This window comes from Lycium barbarum, chromosome 1, assembly GCF_019175385.1.
Source record: "Lycium barbarum isolate Lr01 chromosome 1, ASM1917538v2, whole genome shotgun sequence".
Taxonomy (NCBI): Eukaryota; Viridiplantae; Streptophyta; class Magnoliopsida; order Solanales; family Solanaceae; genus Lycium; species Lycium barbarum.
In genome coordinates this window covers 5546893-5573864 of record NC_083337.1, presented here as the reverse complement: position 1 = coordinate 5573864, position 26972 = coordinate 5546893, and the positions used below count along the sequence as shown (strand labels likewise).

The window sequence follows — 26972 nt, the reverse complement described above, 5'->3', positions numbered from 1 at the left end:
TGTCCAAGACGGATTCATAATTTGAACATTGTGAGTTCAAGATTTCGAGCTCGAGATTTATCACAATCCCTCTAATTTATTGGATGTTTTTAGTAAATATTTTAACACATATGCAATGTCTTAATCAAAGTTATTAGAGATGAGGGCTAGCTCATTCGGTAAACTGCATCCCTTCTACAATTAAGGTAAAAATTCAAACTCCATTAATAGCATAATATCATTCCTTTTCCCTTTCCCCCTTCCACGATGTAATAAAAGAAATTAAAGTGGAATTTAGATGAGACCACTGCTCTCCGTAAATAGAGGCAAATACAACACTTAAAAATTATAACTGTCAGTGTACATATTATTCATACAAAAGAAAGAGAAGAATATGAGATAATCATAACAGATGCGTTGGAAGGAACTCAAGGTTGAGCTACATGTTTTAGTTTACATACATGACATTATATAAAATAAAAATAAAAAATTAAACTATCATATCATCCAAAAGAAAAATACATCAGGGGAATGTTTGGGTGTGGGGGGACAATATTGTAGGTAAAGCTATACTCGCATTTGATATTTATATCAAATCAATTGATACATGATATGTATGTATACATAATTTTTAAAATTTAATCATGATTAACTAATATGCATTTTCACTCTAACTAAATCACTTAATTATATCATGTTCAAATGGTTTGGTGTAAAGTCGGTGCAGTTAAGTATTTACCATCATCATATATTGCCATTTATGAAACTTATTTTTTTTTCCGACCTTTTGGGGGTGCGCTTTGAGCAAATCCCGCTCCAGTGTACTTGCGCGTAAATCACACAGGAGATGTAAATCATACTAGGCAAGCCCCGTGTGACGAGCTCGATCGAGAAACACATGCAGGTGGTATTGAACTCAGGACCCCTGATTTGAGAGGTAGCGGCAGAGCTAGAATTTTCACTAACAAGATTCAATCTATGAAAAAGTAAATACACGAAGAAGCCAAACAGATTCAACATCTATTATATATACATAAAAAATAATTTTAATCATGAATAAACAATAATTTTTCGTTAAAAGGGTTCGGTCAGTCATACGTGACTCCGCCCTATTGGGAGATCTCCTGCTCAACAAACACGGCCACCACCAAAGTGATCATTTTTTTCATTTTAAAAGAAATTATTTTCCGAAAATATCTCTTTGAAATCAGTACAAAGAAATTAATCAATTATGTCTAGATTCTTGATCCACTATACCCATAAATCATGTACGTAACGCCCATCATAGCAGGATCACTGAAACAAAATCAAGTTAACACCCCCCCCCCCTCCCCCGCCACCCACCCCCCCTCCCGGACACCCCAACACACACACACACACGTGTGATGCAGTTTGATGTTGGGCATCTTTGATTTTCCTAATTGATGACTTTTGTCTCTGCTTCAACTAATCCTTGTATCACTTTTTCTCACAAGGGGTCTTCTTGAAAACAAAAAATCACAAGTCCCACAGATTGGGGAAGCTAAGGAGATCCCAGGTACAATTTTTTTTTTTTTTTTTTTTAAAACAATCTTGGTATTCTTTGTTACACTTGATTTCTCATTTTTACAGCATAATAAAGTTTCAATCTTGATTTATTGGTTTCATCATTTTCTCACATTTATAGCATAAAGCTTCAATCTTGGTATTCTGTATTACACTAATTTTTTCATATTTAGTGCATAAAGTTTCAATCTTGGTTTATGGGTTGCATCACTTGCATAGTTATAACATAAAGTCTCAATCTTGGTTTATGTATTTCATCCTTTGCTCATATTTATAACATAAAGTTTCAATCTTGGTTTATGGTTCCAGAATTTGCTCATACTTGTTACATACTTCCTCCATCCCATATTACTAGTCCACTTTTTTTTTTTTTTTTTTTTTTTTTTTTTTTTTAAGTCAAACTATATAAATTTTGACCAACATTTTGAGATATGTATTTTTTCGAGAAGGATTGCAACTTGTAATAATTTTCATGTAGTTTTTGAATAGGTAAATTATAATTTTAAAATATTGAATTGATCTAATCCAATTAAGTTCTGAAGATTAGTCAACTTGACTCTTGAAAAGCGAAACAGGACGACTAATATGGTACAGAGAGAGTAAAGTTTCAATCTTTGTTTATGGGTTTATCACTTTCTCACACTTAAAACATAAAGTTTCAATCTTGATTTATGGTTTTCAGCATTTTCTCATATTTATAACATAAAGTTTCAATCTTGATTTATGTGTTTCAGCATTTTCTCAAGTTGGATCTCCAAAGAGCCTTCTCCAAGCAAGTTGGTACTTATTTTAACCATTTCTTGAAATGGTTAATTCACCTATGAGCAGAAAGCTAGCAAGAAATGGTGGCCTGTTTTATCCAGTCATTGGGTTTTCACTATTTGTCACTTTTCTCTATTTGGCATTTGGAGACTTGTGGTGGGGTTTCAATTCCAACAGAGAAAACATAAAGCTAAGTTTTGTGGAGAGAAATGGGACACAGTTCTTTGTGGATGGTAAAGCTTTTTACATAAATGGTTGGAATTCTTACTGGTTAATGGACCATGCTGTTGATTATAGTAATAGGCCAAAGATTAAAGGGATTTTACAAGCTGGTGCTAAGATGGGCCTCACTGTATGTAGAACTTGGGCTTTTAATGATGGTGGATACAATGCTCTGCAGATTTCCCCTGGTAGATTTGATGAAAGAGTGTTTAGAGTAAGTAAAACTTGTTATTAGTACAATTTCTGTACTTATTACTATGCCTTTTACTTTTGGTAGATTTGATGAAAGAGTGTTTAGAGTAATTATAACTTGTTGTTCAGTACAATTTCTATAATTATCATTATGTCTTTTACTTTGGTAGATTTGGTGGAAGAGTGTTTAGAGTAAGTAATACTTGTTGTTAGTACACTTTCTGTAACTATTAATGCGTCTTTTACTTTGGTAGATTTGATGAAAGAGTGTTTATAGTAAGTAAAACCTGTTATTAGTAAAATTTGTGTAATTATTACTATGTCTTTTACTTTGGGGGATTTGATGAAAGAGTGTTTAGAGTAGTAGATAACTTGCTGTTAGTACAATTTGATGTTATATTATTATGTCTTTTACTTTGTTAGTTTCCCTTTTATAGCAATCTTTCCATAATTATTAGTCCTTCTCAAAACCAATATATTGAATTGTACCCTATTTGTATGTGTTATAAAGGAAGTTTAGTTATAGGACATATAAATTTTTGTCAAGTACATAAATTTGAAGTTATCTAATCTAGTGTTGATATCATTTAAGGAGAAAAAAGGGTAGTCCGGCGTATGAAGCATCAATGCGGGTTCTGGGGAAGGACCACATCAGAGGTTGTGATGTAGGGTGTCTACCCTGAGTAATCATCATTGGCTGATTCTTTAAGGGCAGCCTGGTGCATCCAGGGTTCTTGCGGTGTCTGGTGAAGGGCCACATCCCAAGGGGGTGTGATGTGTCAGCCTACGCAATCACCGATGTCTGATTCTTTAATATTTTAAATTAGGCATACTGCTACTAGGTATTATGCGGCATACGAATCATCTGCATTTATATCTTCGTCTGGCAGTGTTCACATTGAATTTATCCTATTTGTATAAAGGAAGTTTAGTTATAGGACTTAAATTTTTTTCAAGTACATAATTTTTTTCAAGTACATAAATTTGAATATATATATATATATATATATATATATATATATATATATATATATATATATATATATATTTTTTTTTTTTTTTTTTTTAATTTTTATTTTTTAAAAGCCTGGTGCACGAAGCATCTTGCGTCCATGCGGGGTGCAGGGAAGTAACGTAGGCAGTCTATGATGACGCAACCATCAGTGGCTGATTCTTTAATATCTTAAATTAGGCATACTAGTACTAGGTATTATTTGGTGTATGAATCTTCTGCGTTTATTTCTTCCTCTGGAAGTTTTCACTTGATGCAGATATGTTTTGTTGCAGGCATTGGATCATGTTATTGCAGAAGCCAGAAAGAACGGTATTAGGCTGATGCTTAGCTTGGTTAACAATCTGCACGCATTCGGCGGGAAGACTGAGTATGTAAAGTGGGCAGAGAAAGAAGGTGTTGCTTTAAGCTCTTCCAACGATTCATTCTTCTATGACCCTACAATCCGTCGTTATTTCAAAAATTACGTCAAGGTAATTTCCTAGGAAAGAATTTTCTTCAGGATGAACTTGTGTGTTGCGCCTACATCTGTGTTACCAAATATAGCATTGTTCTAATTGTAGAGGGAGCAAGAGTGATTAGCATGATGGTCGACTTACAAGTATACTAAGTGAAGGTATCAATGGAAATGAATCACATGATAATGACCTAAATTAGTGCCTCCATTCTGGGATGAACATGAAATCAGGAGATGTATATCTGAGGTGATTGAAAATCAAGAATATACGATGAAAAGGAAAAAAAAATTAATTAAAGAAGAGGAAATAGAAGATATGCTTTTGCTTTGTTGGACGTTGAAGGATGCGTAGAAGGAAGATTGACATATTACTAATATTTATGCAGCATAGCTTTATAACATAAAAAAGGGTGTGGCGTATTAGTCAATGAAGTGGGCTGAGAACCATGAGGTCTCAATTCAATTTTCAGTGGAGACAAAAACACTAGCTGATCTTTTTCCATCTCTCCAAGCCTTGATGGACAGAGTTATCCCGTACCTGTGCCGGTGGGCGGTAGCAGGTGCCCGGTGGAATTAGTCAAGGTGCGTTAAGCTGGGTAGGACACCATTGTTATAAATAGGACACCATAGTTATAATTTATAAACAAACAAAAAGTCTTGTTATTTTCTGGGATGACGGTGAATTAAGGTGATGATGAAGTGGTGAGGTTATGGGGATTAAGGAAGGTTTTGATCTCTTTTTCTTTCTGGATTCCTAGGCTGAATGGCCATTAATGTACCAGAAAGGGTATATTATGAATGGAATGAGTTTCATTGGCGCTTTCCGATTCTATTTTCTGCTAGCTTTTTGTGTCTACATAATTACTCAGTTGTTTTAATAAATTGCCCCTTGTAACATAATATAAGGAGAGAAAGTATACCTTTCGCGTTAAGACATAATTTCTGCTCTTTTTTCTGCAGTCACATGCTACATCTTCGTATTGATGCTAAAATTACATTTTCATTGTAAACTTCTGAATTGTACTTTTTTCATACTTCCAGACGGTGCTAACTAGGAGAAACGTGTACACTGGGATCGAGTACAGGGATGATCCGACTATCTTCGCGTGGGAGTTAATAAACGAGCCTCGCTGCATGACAGATCCTTCTGGTGACACACTTCAAGTAAGTTTTAGACTCTTATCTCATTTTGATGTTACAGTGCTTAACAGAAAAAATGGTCCTTCATCCGGGTAGCTACTCCTTTCCATTATTCTGTACTCTGAAATTTAGGCCGTCACTTTATATTTTAAGAAAGTTGTAGAATTTTTTGAAACTGGTAACTTTTAAGATAGTTGTAGAATTGTTAGTCGTAAGAGACCAATTGTTAAGTTGTAGAATGAGAAATATACACCAGGATGGAGTACAGACAAGACATTTCTTCTTTATACTCCCTCCATCCCAATTTATGTGAAGGTGTTCAACTGGGCACGAAGTTTAAGAATGAAAGCAAGACTTTTAAAACTTGTGGTCTAAAATAAGCCGCTGATATTTGTGTGGCTATAAATCATCTCATTAAGGATAAAATGAAAAGTTTAAAGTTAAATTGCTACTAAATATAGAAAAGTGTCAATTCTTTTTGGGACTGACCAAAACGGAAAAAGTGTCGCATAAAATGGGGCGGAAAGAGTATCAATTTGAAGGTAACTGAGTACTCGATATTTTCGACTGTGCCTTTTTTGTTTACGTTACTTACTAATTGTGACAAAGGAAACTCTTTGCTTTCTTAACTCTTCCTGGATATGAATTAATTGTGTCAGAAAATTTTGCAGGACTGGATAGAAGAAATGTCAACATTTGTGAAGTCAATTGATAGGAAACATCTGCTTACGGTAGGCCTAGAAGGATTCTACGGTCGTAGAAGTCCCAAGAGATCAACTGCCAATCCAGAATTTTGGGCTGCTGATCTTGGATCGGATTTCATCCGTAACTCCATGCTCTCGACGATTGATTTCGCCTCTGTACATGTATATCCAGACCATTGGTGAGCTTCTTATCATACTCAACTTTCTTAAGTGAACAAACAGGAGAAGATAATTTTTTTTCATGCAGTGGCAGTGGTTTAATAACTACTTCTTCCCTCCCAATTTATGTGATGGTGTTTGACTAGGCACGAAGTTTAAGAATGAAGGAAGACTTTTGAAATTTGTGGTTTAAAATAAGCCATAGATAGTTGAGTGGCTATATATCATCTCTGTAAAATGAGAAGTTTAAAGTTAAATTGTTTTGTTATTAAATATAGAAATGAAATCTTTTTGGAACCGACTAAAAAGGTAATAGTGTCCAAGCAGTTTTCCTGATTGATATCCTTTCATTCTGTAGGTTTCACGATAAAAATTTCGAAGAAAAATTAAAATTTGCAGCAAAATGGATGCTTTCTCACATTGAAGACGGTGACAAGGAACTCCGGAAACCAATCATGTTCACTGAATTCGGTTTGTCAAATGAGAACGAGGACTTTGAACACGCTCAACGAGACAGATTCTACAAAATGGTTCTTGATTTCATATACAAGTCTGCTAAAAGAAACAGGTCGGGTGCAGGATCGTTTTTCTGGCAGTTTTTGGTTGAAGGGATGGAACTTTATAACGATGATTTCGGAATTATTCCGTGGGAGAGGCCTTCGACATATCAGCTAATTACTGAGCAGTCGTGTAGGTTGGCTAGAGAACACGGGGTACTGCCTACACAAATAGAACATTTGAAGGATTTTTGTGCGTCGACGAGGTTATAGACTATATCAAGCAAGATCTTGATTTAAAAAAATAGATTAATGTATCAGCTGGAAAAAGGAAAGAGTTTATGTGTACAATGAAAAATCTGGTGTGCTTTTTTTCTTGTTTGAAATTTGTTTTAGAGGGAGGAGCTGCAGGGTAGTTTTACACCATGTATATCTTCATAGATGTACACAAATTTGCATAAAAGTAGAGCAGATCATTTTCTATCTTTCTTTTTTGATCACTTACAGAATATTTAGGGGTCATTTGGTTAAGAAACAAGTTATAAGGAGATTGTAATACATGAAGGGCAATTTGCAGGATTATCCTTCGCCTGGGGTGGTCTTTAAATTTTATCCTTCAGGCAGAATTTACACCTCACAGGCAGTATTTCTGCCCATGCAAATTTGCAAAATTGTGTCTAGCAATATTTTTTTTTTACCTGAGCTGGGGTTCGAACCCACAATCTCGGGGTGTTAGGCGAGGGGTATAAATTAAAGATTATCAATTTGAAGGGCAAAAATTAAAGACCACCCCAAATGAAGGGCAATCCGCGCAAAAAAAAAAAAAAAAAGATACGTGAATAGTAATGCAGGATTATAATGCAGATACTTTTTTATCCAAACGTTTTGTTCTTTGCACTAAAACTGGAATATATTTTAATTTTTAATATGAGTTTATTTTATAAACTTAATAAAACAAAAGGAACGTTGATAAGAGATTTGAAAAAAAGAAAAAGAAAAAAGATAAAGGGTCACTTTGTCTTTTAGTGGTTAATCCATATGTTGTTATTCCATATTACCTTAGGTATAAAATAATGAATAATTTACCAATTGTTGTGTTGAAATTATACCGCAATTTTTTTTTAATTTTTTTTTTGAAAAAGACATTCTGATCAATTATTAATCAATTCAAAGTTGAGTACATCATGAATCAAAGATGGGGATCTAGTAACCACTCCATAGCATCAGACATAAAACCCGAAGCCCGAGCTAACAGATAGGCACACTAGTTCGCTAATTTTTTTACAAAATACAAAGAAATAGAACATGAATAATAACATCAAAATAAGAGTTGTTGCCGCAAGATTTCTCCAACACTTGTTTAACCAAAAGGCTGTCAATCTCCATAATAATAGGTGTTGATGTAAAGTAATTCTTTAGCCAGCTTAGTGCTTCTCGAACACCCAAAGCCTCGGCCATGAGTGAGTCATGTGGCCTATCTAACCGAATTATACCGCAATTAATTAGCTATGATGGATTCAAAAAAAACCAACCAAACACTATATAAAATAAAACCAAATCTAGGATTACATGGAGGTCGACGATTCAGGTAGAAGGTCAATCAGTATCCGAGTGTTGTCGTACTTCACGTGGGATTGGCAGGGGGCTAGCCGCTTCTCGTTATTGGTAGTAGTATTTAGTAATCGTGTAGTTTTTTTTTCTTCAATGGTTATTACTGTCTACAGCTTCATGTGTTTTGTATCGTACATTCTATCCTCTCCAGATTCTACTTGTGAAGTTACATTGGGTATGTTATTATTTTATCCAATCCATCAGACCAAACAACTCTTTAGTAGATGGATTGTTTCTTTAAAAAAAAAAAAAGAAGGGATTTTACGAACAGGTGAAGTGGGATGGTGATTAGTCTCTTTTCAATTGCTACTATATGGAACCATTTCTTTTCAATATATATAGAAACCAAAAAAGAATTCGATTTAAATCAATTTGCAATATAAAAGGATCAAATGACAATAAGTTCACAAGAAACTTTGTCAACAACAGTTAATTAACATTTTCATTTTCCTTTAGGGTATTAACCAGAAATGGTTCTTCATTAAATTAACTTGAAATATTTTTTCCGAGGGTAACGGAAATCTTATAAGCATATCCTCATATAGATGTTCAATGGAAAGAAGAAAACAAAACAAAAGAGAAAAAAAAGAAGCTGTTATTCACTATCAGTCAGTTTGATGCCTTCACAAAATGAAAAAAAGATCAAGATGGCAGAAGGGGTGATCAATTGAACACCCTTCATCGAAAAATCAAACTATACATATAGAAAATTATACTGTGTATATATGTCAAAATTACTTTCTATACATATGAATAAAAATTGTGCAAGGCACTTGTATAAGCAGCTCCGATATTTTCCGCACCTTTCCACCTAAAGAAAAGAAGGGTGAGTTCAAGTTGACCTGCCAAGGAAAACTGAGCTTAGATATCAAGGCATCAATTCAGATATGCAAGTATTATAAAAATCTGGTGACAATATACTACTTTCTCATTATATCCAGACCTATTTGATACCTGTGCTGGTGCGAGGTAGCAAGTACGTGGTGGAATAGTCAAAGTGCGCAAGTTGGCCCGAACAACACTGTTTTAATAAACAAAGTGTCTCATTATAAGAACCTCGTAGAAATTTAATAAGTCATAATATTTTGACGATCAACTGCAAGAGTTGTTATTCATGTTCATAAAATCGTGCAACAACTTTCAGCAATTCTAATCAATTGGTATTGTTCCACTACACAACTTGCCATCAAAGCACCAACCAGAAAAGAGTCAAATGGAATCATAGAACTAAAATGACCTCCCAGCCTCTGCAATAGCTTGTAACATATACACAGACTCATTATCAAGAAAACTATTTTCACATAAAGATATTGACGTAATGCCACTGTATGTAATGTAACTTCAGCAAGTGCAACAATCAAGGCACTACAGTAGATTGTTAACTTAATAATTTGCAGAATTATGTTTCTGGCAAATACATAAAAACAGTCAGCTGAATCCTTAACTACTAGACAATGAAAACTTTGGTAAGTATATATAATGTATTACTAGTTTAACAGGAAAAGGTGATACTCCCCTGTTCCCTTCATCCCAGAAAGCATTCGAAAAGCCACAAGAATCTTGTAATGCAATGATTCAGGATTCACATTTGAAGCTGAGCATGAAATTCAATGCATCAGCATTAAGCTCCTACAAGTGATCTATCAAACAATGAAATGTGTGTAAAGATACTAAAACTGAAAGCATCTACAAGGTGTGCTTAAATGATTTAAGTTAAATCCACTAGAAATGTTCTGAAGAAAACTGCAGAGTTGCTTCAGGATATGTGCTTCAACAACAACTGATCCTTCAGGACCTAAAACAGTCAAACATGGTAAGACTTTATCCCCCGCCCCCCCCGCCCCCCCTCCCCCAAAACCCCCGCGCGCCCCTCCCATTTATTAGATCACCCATTTTAGCCCAACCCATTTCAGTCCATCTAAAAATTGGATTGATATGTAGCCCAAATTGACCAATAGAAACCTTGTCAGAATATTTTCAAAAAGATATTTCTTTTATTTGATATGTTATATATGTTATCGCAAAGGTAGGGGAAAGGTTTGCGTACATTTTACCCTCTTTAGACCCCACTTGTGGGATCACACTGGGTATGTTGTTGTTGTTGTACTTATAAAAAAACAAACAAGGAAATTAAAACTTAGTAAGAATTAGGCGGGTTGGGTTATGATCCACATTTTAGCCTATATTTCGGCCCAAGTAAGTTTTGAGCGGGTCAATGACCCGCACATTTATTAACTCAGCCCATTTTGACCCACCAAAATCCAGCTCAACCTGCCCATTTGACACCCCTAGTAAGACTTCAGCAGCATGTTTCCGTCCATCACACCCGGACTGTAACATCTCAGGAACTCAGGTTGTTGAGAATCTAAAATTAATCATTCATTCTCTCGCAACTGGAATGTTACAAATTCCCATCAGCAGCTAACAACAACCCTAAATCACAATCATCAAAAGGCATCTCAGTTTAGAAATTAAAGAGCTTGAGCTCCTCAATTAGTCGTGGGAAAAAAATAAGCGATGTATTTGTTGTTTCAATCAAAGAACAGAAAGTGAAAACCCATGAGAAACTCACCAAAATGTAAAGTCAACAGGTGACATGCATTGCAAGGAAGCTGCCCCAGCACAGAGCTGGATTTGAACCATCTTAACTAGCACATCTTTTTAGTTCCTATTACAAAATAAATTTTGGATTAGAGAAAGGAAAGGAAGTAGAGATTTGTATATACAATCCCAATATCCAATTACAAACAAAACACAAAAGGAATATAGAAGGGAAACGTTTCACCTCAAGAGAAACTATAATTCCATTTGTTTGCGTTTGGATAGGAGTTACAGGTCTACAAGATCCAAAATATTTGGCTTTGCTCTTCATAATAACATAGCTCAATCAAGACCAAAACCTATTTGTTTTATACGCGGATCAACAATGGTTCTATAAGTTTCACTGTCCGGAATTACACCTCGAAGCACCATAAAGTCATGGAGCTCAACAGCCTCCTCGGCACTGCTCTCCTTATTCATACTCGTTAGAAGTGTCGTATAAGTTACGCAATCTGGAAAAATACCCTGTGTGATCATGACACTTATAAGTTCTTTCGCATGTTGAATCAGCCCCAACTTGCACATGAAATTAATCAAAATATTGTACGTAACTTCATTAACAAATATCCTCTCTTTTCTCATTTTCATGAACAAATTCAATGCCTTAGTGATCTCCCCGCTAATGCAATACCCGTTCAACAATGTGTTGTAAGTGATCACATCATATAAAGATGTTCCCTTTAGTTCCTCTACCAAAACTTCTGCGACATCTACAGATACTTCTTTGCATAAACCATCCAAAATAGAATTGTAAATCACTAAGTTGGGATTTTTCTTCACCTTTATAATATCATCATATACCTCAACAGCTCTGTTAACGTCGCCTTCTTTGCAGTATCCGTCGATCATTGTACCATATGTGACTATGTCCGGGATTAAACCACGAACAAACATGCTGCACACGAGTTGATGTGCCGCTAATATATTCTGGCTTTTGCAAAGATAATCAATGAGTATATTGTGTGAAAAAGCATCTCCCATTAGGTTCTTTTCCACAATACACTTGTGATAAATAAGAGCTTCATTTATACGACCGTTCCTACATAGTCCTTTCTCTAGAATCGAATGGGTGAATTTGTCCGGAGATATATACTTTTCAATCATGTCGGATAGTAAACACGAAGCCCCATCAACATCTCCTTCGACGTAAAGCCGGTGGATTACCGTATTGTAAACCACTGAATTAGGCATCAACCCTTTCTCGACCATAGCATCGCAAATCCTAAATGCCTCGTCCATCATTCCGTTTCTCGAGTACCCGTCGACCAAAGTTGCATATGTTCTTACATTCGGCTCCAAACCCGTCTCGATCATTTCATCTAGAAGTTTCTCTCCAATTTCTACATCCCCTAACTTGCAGTATGCGTTCACGAGACAATTATAGGTAACTATATTTGGAATCACACGTCCCCCAGACATGATCCAAATGTTCCTAACAATCTTCAATGCCACGTCCATTTCACCGATTCTACAAGCACCATCTACGAGCATGTTGAGACTAACGACATTGGGTATTATCCCACCCTTCAACATCTTATAATATACACTAATAGCTTCTAATAAATTACGTTCTTTACAAAGGGCGTAAATAATTAAATTAAAGGTATACACATTCTCAGAGTACCCATACGAAACAACCATTTCCTTGTAAAAGAACCAAAAGCGACGACATACATCGTCGTCTGCTTTAACTAGATGATTCAAAAAATTATTCCATGCATGAACCGAAACAAAATAACCCTCCGTACTCAACTTCGTTATCACACTATATGCACCATCACTTGCTCCTAACTCTGTACAAGCCCTAACCAATGTATCAAAAACTGCATCACAAGTAAAACTCACATCATAAGTATCCAACAAGACTTCCAAAATCTCCAAAGGGGAATACCCTCTTCTTATCATTAACTCTTTCATCAAGAACAAAGCATCATCATAATTTTTACAATTCACCATGGTATGAATTACAATGCAACAAGTTTCCAGACAATTCAACACACTTTTACTTGCTGAAATTCTCTGGTATAGCTCTAAAACTACTTTAGGAGAGCTACGAAACTCGCGAAACACACGAGGAAGAACAGAGTTTGTTAGACTTGATGACAGTTGGTCCAAGAATTTCCATTTTCTTTCCCTCAAATTCACACAAATTGCTTTGAATAAGATTTCTTTTGTATTTGGGGTTGTGAATTGCTTACCCAAATGAAGAGCTCTAACAAAAAGATTTCTCCTTTTCAACCCAAACAAGCTTAACACCATTGACTAACCAAGACACTCTTGTAAAATACTCTGATTTTGCAAATTTTGAAGAAAAAATCCACAACCCAAGTTGCAAAAATTCTCCTTTGAAACACAAACAAGCTTAACACCATTGACTAAACAATGCCCACTTGTAAAATGGCTTGATATTACCAATTTTGATGAAAAAATCCACTACCCAAGTTGCAAAAAATCTCCTTTGAAACATAAACAAGCTTAACACCATTGACTAACCAAGACCCTCTTGTGAAATACTCTGATTTTACAAATTTTGAAGAAAACATCCACAACCCAAGTTGCAAAAATTCTCCTTTGAAACACAAACAAGCTTAACACCATTGACTAAACAATTCCCACTTGTAAAATGGCCTGATGTTACCAATTTTGATGAAAAAATCCACTACCCAAGTTGCAAAAAATCTCCTTTGAAACACAAACAAGCTTAACACCATTGACTAAACAATTCCCACTTGTAAAATGGCCTGATGTTACCAATTTTGATGAAAAAATCCACTACCCAAGTTGCAAAAAATCTCCTTTGAGATGTAAAGAAGCTTAACACCATTGACTAACCAATAATCACTTCAGAAAAATTCAGTTTTTTGAAGATTTTGAAGCAAAATCAAGAACCCAAGTTGTAAAAATTCTCCTTTATAGCACAAACAAGCTTAACACTATTGACTAACCAATACCCACTTCAGAAATAGACTGTTTTTGGAAAATTTGAAGCAAAATCAAGAACCCAATTGAAATAAATAAATAAATAAATAAAGTACAAGGATACAAACCTTAATATTGCCCGCGAACCAGAGCCTTTAGCAGAAGGGTATTTTTGGAAAAGAAAAAAAGGTCTAAAACCCTAAACCCTTTTTTTTTCTCTGCCTATATAATGCATACTTATTAGCCTTGATGTTTACAGAAAAAGCTTTGTATGTCTCATAGAGGGCGTTAAAACCCTAAAACCCTAAAACCCTTTTTCCTTAGTAGAATTACATCCCAATACCAGGGCCAATAAGTGTATAATGTATACTAAAATATACATATATTATACATATTTATGCATACCTATACACTTGTTAATGTATTCTTTGATAAAATAGATGGCCGAATGGTACATTTCCATAAGTTTCCCTTACATTTTCTTGTTGTTTTTCATCTTTTTTTTTTGGTTTTTTTTTGTTCTTGATTTATGCTACTATATGTTGTTTGATTATCGTGTATTATTATGTGGTAAGTACTGCTTCTTTGTTTTTCAGACAGATTTTTCATGCTTTTTACAGTACTTTTTTTTCGTATTTTATATTGCTTTTTTGTCCTTATGCCTGGGATCTATCGGAAACCGGTGTAAGACCCTATTATGGGTATGTTTTTTTTTTTTTTAATCTTTTTTGTTTGTTTGTTGAAATGCAGAGACTGTGTGTATTCTCTGCTATATTGATTTTTTTGAGGAAAATGGGCAGTTGTGTTTCATCAATTTCAATTGGAAATTTCAACAATCATTTTCCCCACATCTTTTGTTACAAACATGTTTTTTTTTTTAATAGTTTGATGAATTGTATATTGTCTATACACATGTTTTTTTTTTTTTTGCAAAAGTGCTTATTTTTTGCAATAAGTGTGTATTTTAAAAAAAAATGATTTTTGAAAGAAAATAAGTGTTTTTGGGAGTGGCAGAAGTTATTTTTCAAAAGCTAAAAAAATAATTTTTTCCCAAAAATAATTTTTTGAAAAATACTTTTGAGAAAATAAATAAAGATAAATTAAGCAACACTTTTTAAAAGTTTGTCCAAACATTAATTGTTGATCGAAATTATTTTTAAATTTATTGGCTAAACATAAACTGTTTTTCGTCAAAAATATTTTTTTGAAAATATTTTTCAAAATAAACTGATTTTAAGAGTTTGACCAAACTGACTATTAGTGTGATTTTAAATGGAAAAAAATGCACCAAATCGATAAAAGATATATATATATATATATATATATATATATATATATACATAAATATGATTTCTTATAGATATTTTTACAAAGTTTAATTTAATGTACGTCTTTTCTTATAATTTTATTTGAAATTTTAACTTTGGACTTGAGCACTGGATGCACGTGGTCCAACAAATCCAATTGCTATATTTTTAGAGTGGACAGTCTAGGTTGGGCCTTTGGACTTGTTATAATTACAAATGTAGTTTTGCAGTCAAAAAACATGTAGCACAACATGTCGAGTGTAATTTCATAAGTAAGATCGGGAAAGGTTAAATTGTACACAAACTTGTCGAGTGTAATTTCATAAGTAAAATCGGAAAAGGTTAAATTGTACACAAACCTTTCTGATTTTTGTGAGGCTGTTTCTGGTAGACCTTCGTGTAAAAGAAATTTAAAAGAAGACAATATTTCTATATGCCTGTATTTTATAATATGAAGTTTGTTTCTCCTAATAGATTTCCCCGTCGGTTTTGTCTTTCTAATATGCCCTTTTATGACATTCTACCTATTACATGTGGATTTGGTTCATGTATACATAAGATGTGTGGAACTAAGATTGGTTTGGTTAGAATATCTTAAAAATGACGTAATTGGTTTTATACATGGCAATCCAATCATCAAGCTAAAATTTGCAATTGAATCCGATTCAACCTCAAAAATTAATACATGAGGAATTGAAGTAAATCATATAAGGAGATTACAACAATTTATTTTCTCGACCAATGTGGTATACTTAATACTCTTAGGACTAAAGAGAATGAGTTCGACTTTAATACAATATGACTAATTGAACATCGAATCTAATTTAACTCAAAAAATTAATTTGAGGATTGACCAAAATAAAATAATAATTCATTTTCACAATCATTGTGGGCACTCAACTAAATTCACTAATAAATCTTCTTGTCTTACTTCGATTAAATAACTAGCCCATATACTCTTAAATTGACAACTAGAAAAGATTCAACCAGAAAACCTAAATAGTCTTCTCTTTCAGATCAACTTGCCTGGCTTGTCAATACTAGGCTAGTTGAAGATTTAAGAAAAACAATTTGGTACGCATTAACAGATTAGGTCAAATTAAATTCAAGAAAAATTGGAGGGACATTGAAATTTGCAAAACTAATATTTGAACTCTTGATCAGTGACAGATTTAGGATTTTCATTGAAGGAGGTCGAAAAATAAAAATAGTGTCTGAGGTTTGAAAATTCAAAAGCACTCATTTTTTTAAAAAACTATTTTTTTTGCTTCTGCTTCAAATTGAAAAACAACTTCTGTTACTATTCAAACATACTTGTTTTTTGATCAAAAACTTGACCAAATACCTTCATTCTCTAAAATAATTTTTTTTTAAAAAATTAAATAAAAAGGGCTGTTTTTAGCCTTCTAAAAGCTCGGCCAGATAGACTATGACATATACATGGCAAATCCGCCTCAATCTATACATCATGTATATCTAAGTCTGGAATGTCTTCCCAGAAGTTCGAATTAGTAATATTTTTATCCCATAGCAATGCATCAAGATCATCAGGAATAGGTCCTGGAATCTCGTATTCTGAAAGTGATTTAGAGTACCAAATGTTACACTTTTGATTACTACCCTTTGAATCTACTTTTCTGTTCTCCCTCTTATAGCCAATCCAACTAGTTGATGAATTAAACTTTTGATCTTTCTTTACAATTCCTTTTACAATTGTTTTTGTCCTTGATTTCCTAGGAATTGATGTAAGCGAAAACCCTAGAGGTTCATGAGTAATAGCTTCATCTTCTTTCGTCACTTTCTTGCGCAATTTTTCTCGAGATTTTTGACACTTCATCATGAATATACTAAACAAAATATTAAAACTTCAATTGATATGATTATTAATGAGCAAGTGGTCTTGGACTCCTCCTTATAAACATGATAATCCTAACATTAGATGGACAAAGATTGTTTCATTAACTTCCAAATTCCTTTTACTTAGGAAAAGAAAAGGTCGGAGATTTTTCTTTGGAATATGGCAATCCTTGTAAGATTAGTTGAATATTACAATATTAGGCAATAAATAAATCTACAATATATAAAAGTTTTTTTTCATAAATAAAAGTACTCTTTCCTGAGATAAATAATAAAAAAAGGTACTTTTTGAGGAGTAAAAAATTACTTTTGTTGGAGACTAAAATCTTCGAATTTTCTACTCCAGTTTTGAGATTAAAATTTTCGTAACTTTCTACTCATTTTATTACTCAATTTGAAGATATAAAACTTCATCGAGTATATATATGGTGAAGAATTGCCGAAACAATGAAAAGCGCATAAGGATGATAAAGTGTATGTCTTCAATTGCTTAGGGAGGTTAGTCACTATTTACCCAAATAATTCCTACCCGTACTTTAGCCGACATTACAACCATTAAAGTCCTAACTTGATCCTATGCTTAATATGCTTTTGTTAATAGAGTATGACATTAAGGGCAAGCTTATGGTACGTCGTATGCGCATGTGATATTTTTTTTGTTGAGAGTGAGCGTAATTCTTTCTATTCATTGCCCTTGCTCTGTGTTCATTGAAAAAAATTTCTTTTGGGAAACTCTCTTTGAAGTGAAGGCACATAATTGGTAGGATATTGGTGACATATTTGATTCCTTTGCTAGGCGGCAGGACTGTTTTTGCCTATATTCATATGAACGAGTCAGTTTTGGAGGTTAGGATGTTTTGATGAAGTTGTTGGCATGTGTGCAAATTGATATTGTGCTCGAGATCATTGCTCGTAAATGTTTAAACTGTCGTAGTGACCTTATTCTGATGCAGACATGTTTAATTTGATAACGTTTAGGAATCGTAAGTGAAATTGGGTTTGTTAAATGATTGTTCGAGGACGAACAAAAATTTATGTGTGGGGGTGGTGATGCTAGGTGTATTTATACGCCTAACCGCTATAATTTACCCACATTTTACCTTGTTTAGAGAACGAACTAATGTTAAATACACATAACTAATGATTAATCTTGCATTACGAACTAATACATGTGTGTTTGTTGCAATTAGGTACTTTACGAGGAAAACATAGTGATTTGGAGGAAAATGGAATTGCATGCGAAATTTGCTAAGGAAGAAATGGCAAGTTGACCTTGCTGAGTTACGCTCAAAGCAAGACCTCATCAAGCTTTAATGCTCGCCCAGCGAGCATAGCTGGTCAAAATGGAAACTTGCGATGATTTTTGCTAAGAGTAAATTAGAGCACGTACCTCGCTGAGCTCAAGCCAAGGGGAGCACGTACCTCGCTGAGCTCACTTATCAAGGTGGTAGGACTAAATGAGCGAAGTGAAATTTTTTCGAAGTATGTAATGGACCATGGACCTTGCCGAGCTTTGCTCAAAGCGAGGTCCCCCCTCGCCTTAAAGTTCGCTCGGTGAGCTTGGCAGATAAAAAATGCATTTTTGCTAAGTTTTGGACCCGTTTTTTATGGGCCTTGGAGGGTTATTTATCAACACTATAAATAGAGCCCTTGGTCCTTTTTGAGAGAGAGGGACGTATTATTTCTTAGAGAGCAAGGAGTAAGCCTTATCATCATAGGGTTATCTCTTTTACCTTCATTATTTCATTTTTTCTTCATTCAAACATGAAATTCCATTGTTGTAATCCGAAAATGAGCGGCTAAATTCCCTTGTTATGGGGTTGTGGCCAAAGTATGATTGTTGTCGTATGAACTTGAGTTGATGTTTATTATATTTATCATATGAGTTATTTACTTAATCTTGTGCTCGACTATTTTACTGCTTCGCGACCAGTAAGATATATATTTTATTCTTAGATCGAACTCGAGAGAGGAATACTAAGATAAAACGAAGATTAAGTAGAGCAGGATCTTAACCCTGGGCATCGGGGAGCGCTCTAGGATAGAGGTATACCTAGTTCGCCCTATTTGGTTGATATACAAGAAATTAAATGCATCTGTGAATGTTCATGACCATAGAGATATAGGTGTGAAAGTGATACGAACAGGTGACTAGAGAACTCGAGAGATTTGTAGTCATAATATCAACTCTGTCAATCAGTAACTCGATAAAGAACAAAATTCAATGAAAGTGAATGCGCAACATGATTATGAAAGTGTCGTAACCCTGGAATGTTCTTCTCTCTGTGATAAATTCAAGTCTTAAACAAACGTTCGTGACAAATTGTTAACATAAAATAGTTAGTTATTTACTTTTTTGAATTAGTTTATAAAACAAACAAATATTCTTTTTCTTACTTCCATAATTAGTAGTAATAGCGAATTCTCATTGTATCGTTGATCATAAGTCTCTGTGGGTATGATATTCGACTTTTACAAATCACTATATTACTTGGCGATCATGTATACTTGCGTGTGCGTTGGGAGCAACAATATACAACTGTTATACTATTATACAGTGTATATACAACAACCCCGTCATAAAAAACATATTTAAAGAAAGAAAATAAGATAGAGTGGAAGAGAGATGGGACATGGTAGTCATCAATCGGTGCTAGTTTCTGGCAATGGGCCACAGTTGTTGAACCACCTTGACTTATTCGTGTATTTACTTTTTCATATTTATAACCCCCTAGGTGAAGATCCTGGCTCCGCCACTGAGTGTAAAGAATCAAATAAAAACACATGTGTATTTGTTAATTATACCATCTTCAGATTCACGAGCTCTCATTTTATGGGATATTTATTTCCGTTTAATCTGTAAGCTTCCTATTTTATTCTTAATAGTACGGCCATATTTTATAGCCACATAGTAAAAATAACTTGTTTAAGACCATAAGTTTCAAAATATTTATTTGTCTTTTTTTATAAACTTTACACCCAGTCAAACATATCCCTAAAATAAAGTACAATTTTTTTGGCTCAATTTTTGGTTACGTGTGCAATCTTATATTTTGCAAATTTTTATCGTTGTAGGTATGTGTGAGTGCAGCCACGGAAAGATTGATTTTACACAGACATATTAACATTTTTCATTGTATCCAACAGTATTTTGTTGAATTATTTTACCATAGATAAAAGCTCAATATATTAAATGAAGACATAATTGGATAAACTCATCCGACAAGCTACACATATTTTATTACAAGTATATGGTGATTGTGAGAAAGTAAAACAATCAAAGTGATCGGGTCGTGCTAAAATTAAAGGTCGCTCTTTTTCGGAAAATGCAAACCATAAAAGTTTGTGCATTCGGTTTGAAGATATAAAAACTTCAGCAATTTATTAATCTTGTTTGTGTTTTTCAAATATAAATGGGACACCAAACTGCAAATGTGACTGCTAATGGTACTGGCACAACAACCGCTGCCATTGGCTCTACGACTTGGAAGCATTCAGACTTCTTGTGCAAGAATTACTTAGTGGTTTGCGGAGAGGAAGATTCGCACTAATTCAACATTAATATCAGGAGCAAATGATGTTGAGACTTCTCTGTTACACCTTGTAAATTTGCGTCGGTTAAAGAAGACCTTTAAAAGTGTTAAGTAAGTATTGAAAGGTTTCAGGGTCAGGTGAATCAAAGGAATTAAGTTTGTTAAAAATCAGGAAAAACCTGGCAGAATTTTGGACAGGATTTTAGTCCAACTTTAGGGAGGTATATCTTCTAGCATATGAGGCTTTATGGAATCCATAGCCTATGTAAATTCAAGTTTAGAGAGTCTTTTTTCCAATGCAACTGACAGATCGCAAATCTGAGTACGGGATAATGTACGACCCGTACAAAAAAAAAAAACGTCGCGTACCTCATTTTTCAAAAGTTGACAGAATGTTGGATTTTTGAGGTTCCAAGTATGTGATAAAAGTACGGGATTCCCGTGCACGGAGGGCGTACATTTGAGGCTGTGAAAATGTTTTTAAGTGTTTAAAAAGGTCCAAGCTCCTTTTTCCTTCATATTTCATTCCCAACAGACCCTAGAGACCTTTAGAAACCCTCTCCCTAAGTTCATATACTAATCAAGACCAAACCTAAGAGAATTAAGAGATTCAAGTGATAGAAAACTCACCAGGGTTAGTAGAGTTCAAGTATCTCTTTGGTGTTGAGGATTTGAGGTTTCATCCTAGTGAAGTAATTTGATCCAAGCTTGTTCTTGTGTGATTAAGCTAAGGTTTCATCTCTATTACATGTTCTTGAGGTTGTTTGATTGTTAGACAACTCGATTGAAGGAAGAAAGTGAAAAAGGAAGTTCAAATATGGATTAGAGACCATGTTGAGTTTATGGATTGTTTTGATCATGATGATTGTAGTTGTCATGTTGTTAAGATTTTGCTAGAAGGGTATGTAGGGAAGAGGCGCATAAATACCGTATACGAAGTGTATATTGGACTGTTTGAGGTGTAACTTGTAATACTTATTAAATTAAGTATAAGGGGCTTGTATGAGCTTCTTGTTGTTGTTGGCTGTTGTGTATGTTGTTGTAGCGAAGGAATAAGGGGAAATGCTGCTCGTTTCATTTTAGAATCGAATTATCATTTGATATACTTGATATACTAGCGCCATCTAAGTTCGTATATGTATTCCCTTGTTATAGGATTAGCGCTCTAGTTGTGATAAGCTCGTCGTTGGATTGCTTGGACGACTTGAGGTATGTTAAGGCTAACATTCCTTCTTTTGGAAAAATTCTTATGAACAAAACGTAAATGTAACGTTACTCCATAATGATCCTATTCTTAGTAGCTAGGGATGCTCCATGTTGGTTCCTGTTCAAGAATGTTGTTTTCAGTAAGTCTTTCTCTAGATTCAGTATGATTCATAGAGTCACTTGTTGATGAAAATGCTATCTCATAATGATGTTCGGAGGTGTAACGACCTTGTGTCACTCTGACAGATTCAAAATGTACTCTTATCATGTTTATGCATTGTATTTCATTCATATATATATATATATATATATATATATATATATATATATATGTGTGTGTGTGTGTACAGACCTATGACCTCTCAGGCATTATATACGCGTATATTATGTATTATATATATGGATAGGGTATGGGGAAGGTGACGGCGTTATATACGCACTACCACCTAATCAGCTGGTCATATGATGATGATGATGCCCACAGAAGCCGATATGATACGATGGGATGCCCACAAAGGCTTGACAGGCGTTATATACGCATATATATGTATGACCCGTATGCATGCATGCACAGTATTTATGTACATCATTGGTCCATAGAGGCAGATTATAGATACAAATTGCAGTTATTTCATTCTATGGTCTCTTATGTCTTGATGTGCCGTGAAATTACGACACATTCGACGCCAACTGCTTAGTCTTTTGTAACCCCAAGTACTTTTGATGTCGTTTCTCATGTTTTTGTGTTAATTTGTAGAATAACATGTGCTGGAAGCGACTTGAGGCAAAATGAAGCAAAAACCAGCTGAAATGAACCAGAACATCACCTGCGAATCGCATGTACTGCATGCGAGTCGCAGGTGCTGCAGCATCTATTGACAGAGATGGCTAAAAAGGAAGACAGTGGTGCAACACATGCTAGAACCACATGCGAGTCGCACCTGATGCGGCAGATGTTGCACCACAGTTGATTGAAGATGCAGTACCTACGAAGATTTGGTGCAACCTGCGACTCGCAGGCTGCACATGCGACACCAAGTGCGATTCGCACCAGATGCGCAGGGGTATTTTTGTATGGAAATTGTTCCTGTTTTGGACATTTTATAAATAGATTTTCTAGGGTTTTGGACTCATTATTCTACAGATTTTTAAGTTGTCTTTTTGTGGAGCTCATTTATTATTGGTTGGTGAAGCTTTTAGGAGATTCTTTAGCTTTTGTCATCTTCTCCATTCAATACTTTGTAAGCTTTATGAATACACTTTACATTATTGCTTTACCTTTAATGTATATTAGTAGCTAATCTCTTTAGCTAAGGTTGTGGGATCAAATGTGTTAGTTATGTGATTGGGTTTCATAGTCATACCTCATTAGTATGCTAATGGTGTTTTCTATTAACTCTTCAAACATTAATGTCTTGTGATGGTGTACAATATTACTTGTGCCTTAATACCATTACTTTGCTTGGAAAAGAAAGTAGAGGTTAGGAAAAGAGTTAATAGCAACAATTTGGGTCATTAAATCCATCTAATAGCTAGAGCTAGGAATAGGAAAGCTAGTTGAGGCTAAATAGGTGTTCTCTTATAAAACATTCTAGGGCTTGGAAAAGCCTAGGATAAAATTTGCTAATTTGGTTGGAAAACTTTTAGCAAGACTCGCGTAACCCTTGGCTTAATGCATCTAGGCATATGAATAAGTTGAATTGATACCCAAGCGCATTACTTTGCATTGGAACCACAACCTTGGTCCCATTCACCAATAGTTTACATCTCTTAACCATTCTTAGTCTTTAATGAACAAATAACAACCAACCTACTATTATATTCCCCTCTCCCTTGAAATATAGACTAATAGTCGGGCGTTACACTTGACTAGTATATTTCCTCATTGTATTCTTTGTGGGATTCGACCCCAACCTCGTTGGGTTCTATATTTGACAACGACCGCTTACTCCTGATATTAGAGGTGCAATTTGAGCGTATCAAATTTTACACAATTGATAGCGTCCAAATCCACTCCTCAAAGAGAAAGTGTACACGATCGTCGCAATATAATTTACCCAACTATGAGTCGGGGTCGATCCCACAGGGAACAATATACTAGGCGATTTAAACAAGTAAGGAATTATCACTAACTAAGCTAAGCCAAACACTTTTTCAATAGTTGGTTTTTGATTTAAAAACTAATGAAGATAAAACTAACTAGAAAGCGGGTAAAATGATCAATGGCCACAAGTTTGGATACAAAGGAAATTACACTCAAGTAACAATCCAATGTATTTCATGATTTTACAACTAAGAGCAGGTTTATGTTAATAGATAATGGTTTCTACAATCTCATTGAAAGTCTTCCAACCAAATCAATGATTTCACTCTAAGCTTTTCCAAGCCTTAGAGTGTGATATCAAGCTCAACCAATTGAATCTCAAGTAACTTTCCTATTCCTAGCTTAAGTTATTAGATGGGTTTAATGACCCAAATTCTTGTTAATTAATCTTTCCCAACCAAGATTTCCTCTTCCGAGCTCAATCAAAGTAAATGGGCGAGTCTTAGGGTTAGCTAATCCCTTAAGAAACATTAAAGAACAAGATTAATTAAATAAACAAAGACCCACTTCAATAGCAATAAAAATCATTCAATACATAAGCAAAACAAGAGTTTCATCCAATACTTTAATCATAGAATATTTCCATAAACAAGATTCAAGCGAAGAAATTAAATACTACACACTTAGATATACAATACAAAGCAAGGAATTGAAGAAATGAATTAAAGGTTTAAGAAATGCTCAACCAGATCTTCAAATCTTCAACCCCAAAGTGTGGTGTAGGAACCTAGTCTCCAAAACTTGTATGAAATTGGCCAAATATCATGGTTTACAAACCCTAAACGAGTATTTATAACATTCCAAAATGGGAACAAATTGTGGATAAAAATGCCCTGCGTGCAGCACATGCTGCAGCAAGTGCTACTCGCAGGCACAATATGCTGCAACAAGTGCTACTCGCAGGTGCTGCATGCACAACATGCTGCAGCAAGTGTTGCTCGCATGCACAACATGCTGCAGCAAGTGCTGCCAGAAAGTGGTGCTTGTTCTATTTTGCTCCGTTATGCTCTCCGGGCATCTTATCCTACAAAATGACATAAATACACAAAAAGTAACAACAAAAGTGCTTGAAGAGTTACAAAAGCTTAAGAAATTAGCATCGAATATCCCGTAATTTCACGACACATCAACACCCCTAATTTAAAGTCTTTGCTTGTCCTCAAGCAAATCAAAACAAAAATCTCAATTAGGATCCACTTTAAGCACAAAAACATGACTTTGGTTGGTACCAACAATTAGGCTACAAGCATGTGAAACTTCAACCAAATAATTTCCTCATTTCAAAATACAATTTCAAGAATGCAATAGAGATTTAAAACCATCAAGCAACAACACTCAAGCCTCAATAAGTGACTCAAAACCACTAGCTTACTAGATATGCTCAGTTGACTCAACTTGGAATTTTTTAACATTGCCAATCTATCGTAATTCATATGCCCTAATAAGAAAGAAAGTCCCAAAATCACTCTCTTCACAACAACAACGCAAGGGACAAATACACAAAGTCACTCACATTCTACAAAGAAATTCTAGTGCTAACAAATATCACACCATAAGCTTGCCCTTATTTTCATTCATCACTAACTCAAGAGCATTCGGTTGGAGATCACATAGGGAATTTTTAAGCTTGTAATGTAGGCTTAGGGAAGGGTAGGATAAGTATTTGGGATACAAATGACTACACCCTCCTTGAGCACTACACAATACCTTTTTTTTCCGCTTTCCTCTTCATTTCAAAACATCACTCCTTCCTTTGCATACTAGGTTCCCCAATTATTCTAACTTCTTTTTGTGCAACCATTTTCTTGATTTCTAATGTTTTTGTTCTTTTCCGATTCCTTTTTCACAAAGATACATTTTTTTGCACAAAAAGTTTGCAACCTTTTTGTATTTTTCAAATTTTCTTCCTTTCTTTTGACTTTTTCACAACACCAACCTTCACCACTTTTCAAGAAACACTAACACCCCCAACTTAGACTTTTGGCCTCAAATTCACAATTTCATGTTCAAGGAGGGAAAGGTTAAAAAAAAAAGAGAATTTCATCAAGACGGTTAAAGGCTTGTAAGGTGGCAATCAAAGAAAAGGTCATAGGCTCAAATGAGGTTACTAGTGATATTATTTATGCAATGGTAGGCTAGAAAGGCTAAAGAGGCTTTTTAAAAAATCACAAAGATAGCCCAAGGTCATCCCTCCAACCAACATAATCAAACAACATTGAAAGACTAATCGGGAAAGTTCTAGATGATAAAAGTAAACACAAGAATTATTCAACAAACACTCACCACACATGGCATATGAACTAGTCAAGATGGATCAATTTCACTTCCTAAGCAAGAACAACTAGAGCAATATATCATAATCCAAAGTAAACACAACCAGTAGGTACGGAGTCACCAAATGAGCCAAAAAGTTGTCACAAAGATCATTCTTTCCTATGCACCTTGCTTTTTAACTAACGCAAAATAATTTGGAGGGGTATTCGCATTTCAATATTTCACATGCAAGAGACTAACTCTATTAGTACCAAACAAGCCAAGAGTTTCCACATTTTTCCTCAAAGGAGCACCTACACCTAAACTACAAGACTAATGAAAGAAGCTAAGAAAGAAAATAAAATAATAAGAGTAACTAATCCACAACATGTCAAAAGAACGAAATTTTCAAAAATTTGAACAAGTTCCAAAATATACTGTGCTACCACATGCCACCCCCAACTACAAACATTGCAGTGTCCTCACTGCACATAATCAAAACAAAACATAAAATAGTGGTGAGGGCAATAATTATTTTTTTTTACTGTCACGACCTGCGAACAGTACCTGCGACTCGCAGGCATGACTTGCGATTCGCAGGTGATGTTACCTGATTTTTTTTTTTTACTGTCAGCACCTGCGACTCACAGGCATGACCTGCGAATCACAGATGATGTCACATGATTTCTTTTTGGGCAACTGGAACTATATTTCAGCAGCAGCTACTGGTTTGTGGTTGCTCTGAAAACCCAACCTGCTCAAAACAATTCCAAAAATTCTAAAACTTTGCAGATTAGTCAAAAGCAATAAAATAAACTATTCAAAAAAATAAAATTTCAAAAATGAGTTAAAATTTTGAAAACGATGGGTTGCCTCCCACCAAACGCTTAAGTTAACGTCGCAGCAGTTACC

The 26972-nt window shown here is 34.7% G+C and overlaps 2 protein-coding genes and 1 non-coding gene across 6 annotated transcripts; 2 read left to right on the top strand and 1 right to left on the bottom strand.

The window, feature by feature from the left end:
* Positions 1-1341: 1341 nt before the first annotated feature.
* LOC132630309 (mannan endo-1,4-beta-mannosidase 2-like) lies at positions 1342-7154 on the top strand. Its single transcript, XM_060345902.1, has 6 exons — positions 1342-1516; positions 2259-2722; positions 3988-4185; positions 5211-5333; positions 5981-6192; positions 6531-7154. The coding sequence occupies exons 2-6, from the start codon at positions 2330-2332 to the stop codon at positions 6940-6942; spliced, it is 1338 nt and encodes a 445-aa protein (XP_060201885.1). The 5' UTR covers positions 1342-1516; positions 2259-2329; the 3' UTR covers positions 6943-7154.
* Positions 7155-8858: 1704 nt separating this feature from the next.
* On the bottom strand, positions 8859-13922 carry LOC132630287 (pentatricopeptide repeat-containing protein At1g11710, mitochondrial). Of its 4 annotated transcripts, none has more exons than XM_060345881.1 (4): positions 11066-13922; positions 10853-10948; positions 9224-9301; positions 8859-9122 (listed from the first exon to the last, which is right to left on the bottom strand). In XM_060345881.1, the coding sequence occupies exon 1, from the start codon at positions 13138-13140 to the stop codon at positions 11164-11166; it is 1977 nt and encodes a 658-aa protein (XP_060201864.1). In that variant the 5' UTR covers positions 13141-13922; the 3' UTR covers positions 8859-9122; positions 9224-9301; positions 10853-10948; positions 11066-11163. The 4 variants fall into 4 exon arrangements, with proteins under 4 accessions (XP_060201864.1, XP_060201857.1, XP_060201871.1 ...); XM_060345874.1 differs by having other exon boundaries at positions 9235-9301; XM_060345888.1 differs by lacking the exon at positions 9224-9301.
* Positions 13923-14543: 621 nt separating this feature from the next.
* On the top strand, positions 14544-14653 carry LOC132619481 (small nucleolar RNA snoR135). Its single transcript, XR_009574727.1, has one exon. It is a non-coding gene; the product is annotated as a small nucleolar RNA snoR135 (small nucleolar RNA).
* The last annotated feature ends 12319 nt before the right edge of the window (positions 14654-26972 follow it).

What these genes read in the sequence shown, in the direction of transcription:
- LOC132630309 (XM_060345902.1), top strand. Translation starts at nt 2,330, where the DNA reads ATGGTTAATTCACCTATGAGCAGAAAGCTAGCAAGAAATGGTGGCCTG. An exon ending in ATTTCAAAAATTACGTCAAG is followed by an intron (nt 4,186 to 5,210) that starts GTAATTTCCTAG and finishes TCATACTTCCAG; the next exon opens with ACGGTGCTAACTAGGAGAAA. An exon ending in CTTCTGGTGACACACTTCAA is followed by an intron (nt 5,334 to 5,980) that starts GTAAGTTTTAGA and finishes AAAATTTTGCAG; the next exon opens with GACTGGATAGAAGAAATGTC.
- LOC132630287 (XM_060345881.1), bottom strand. Translation starts at nt 13,140, where the DNA reads ATGGTGTTAAGCTTGTTTGGGTTGAAAAGGAGAAATCTTTTTGTTAGA.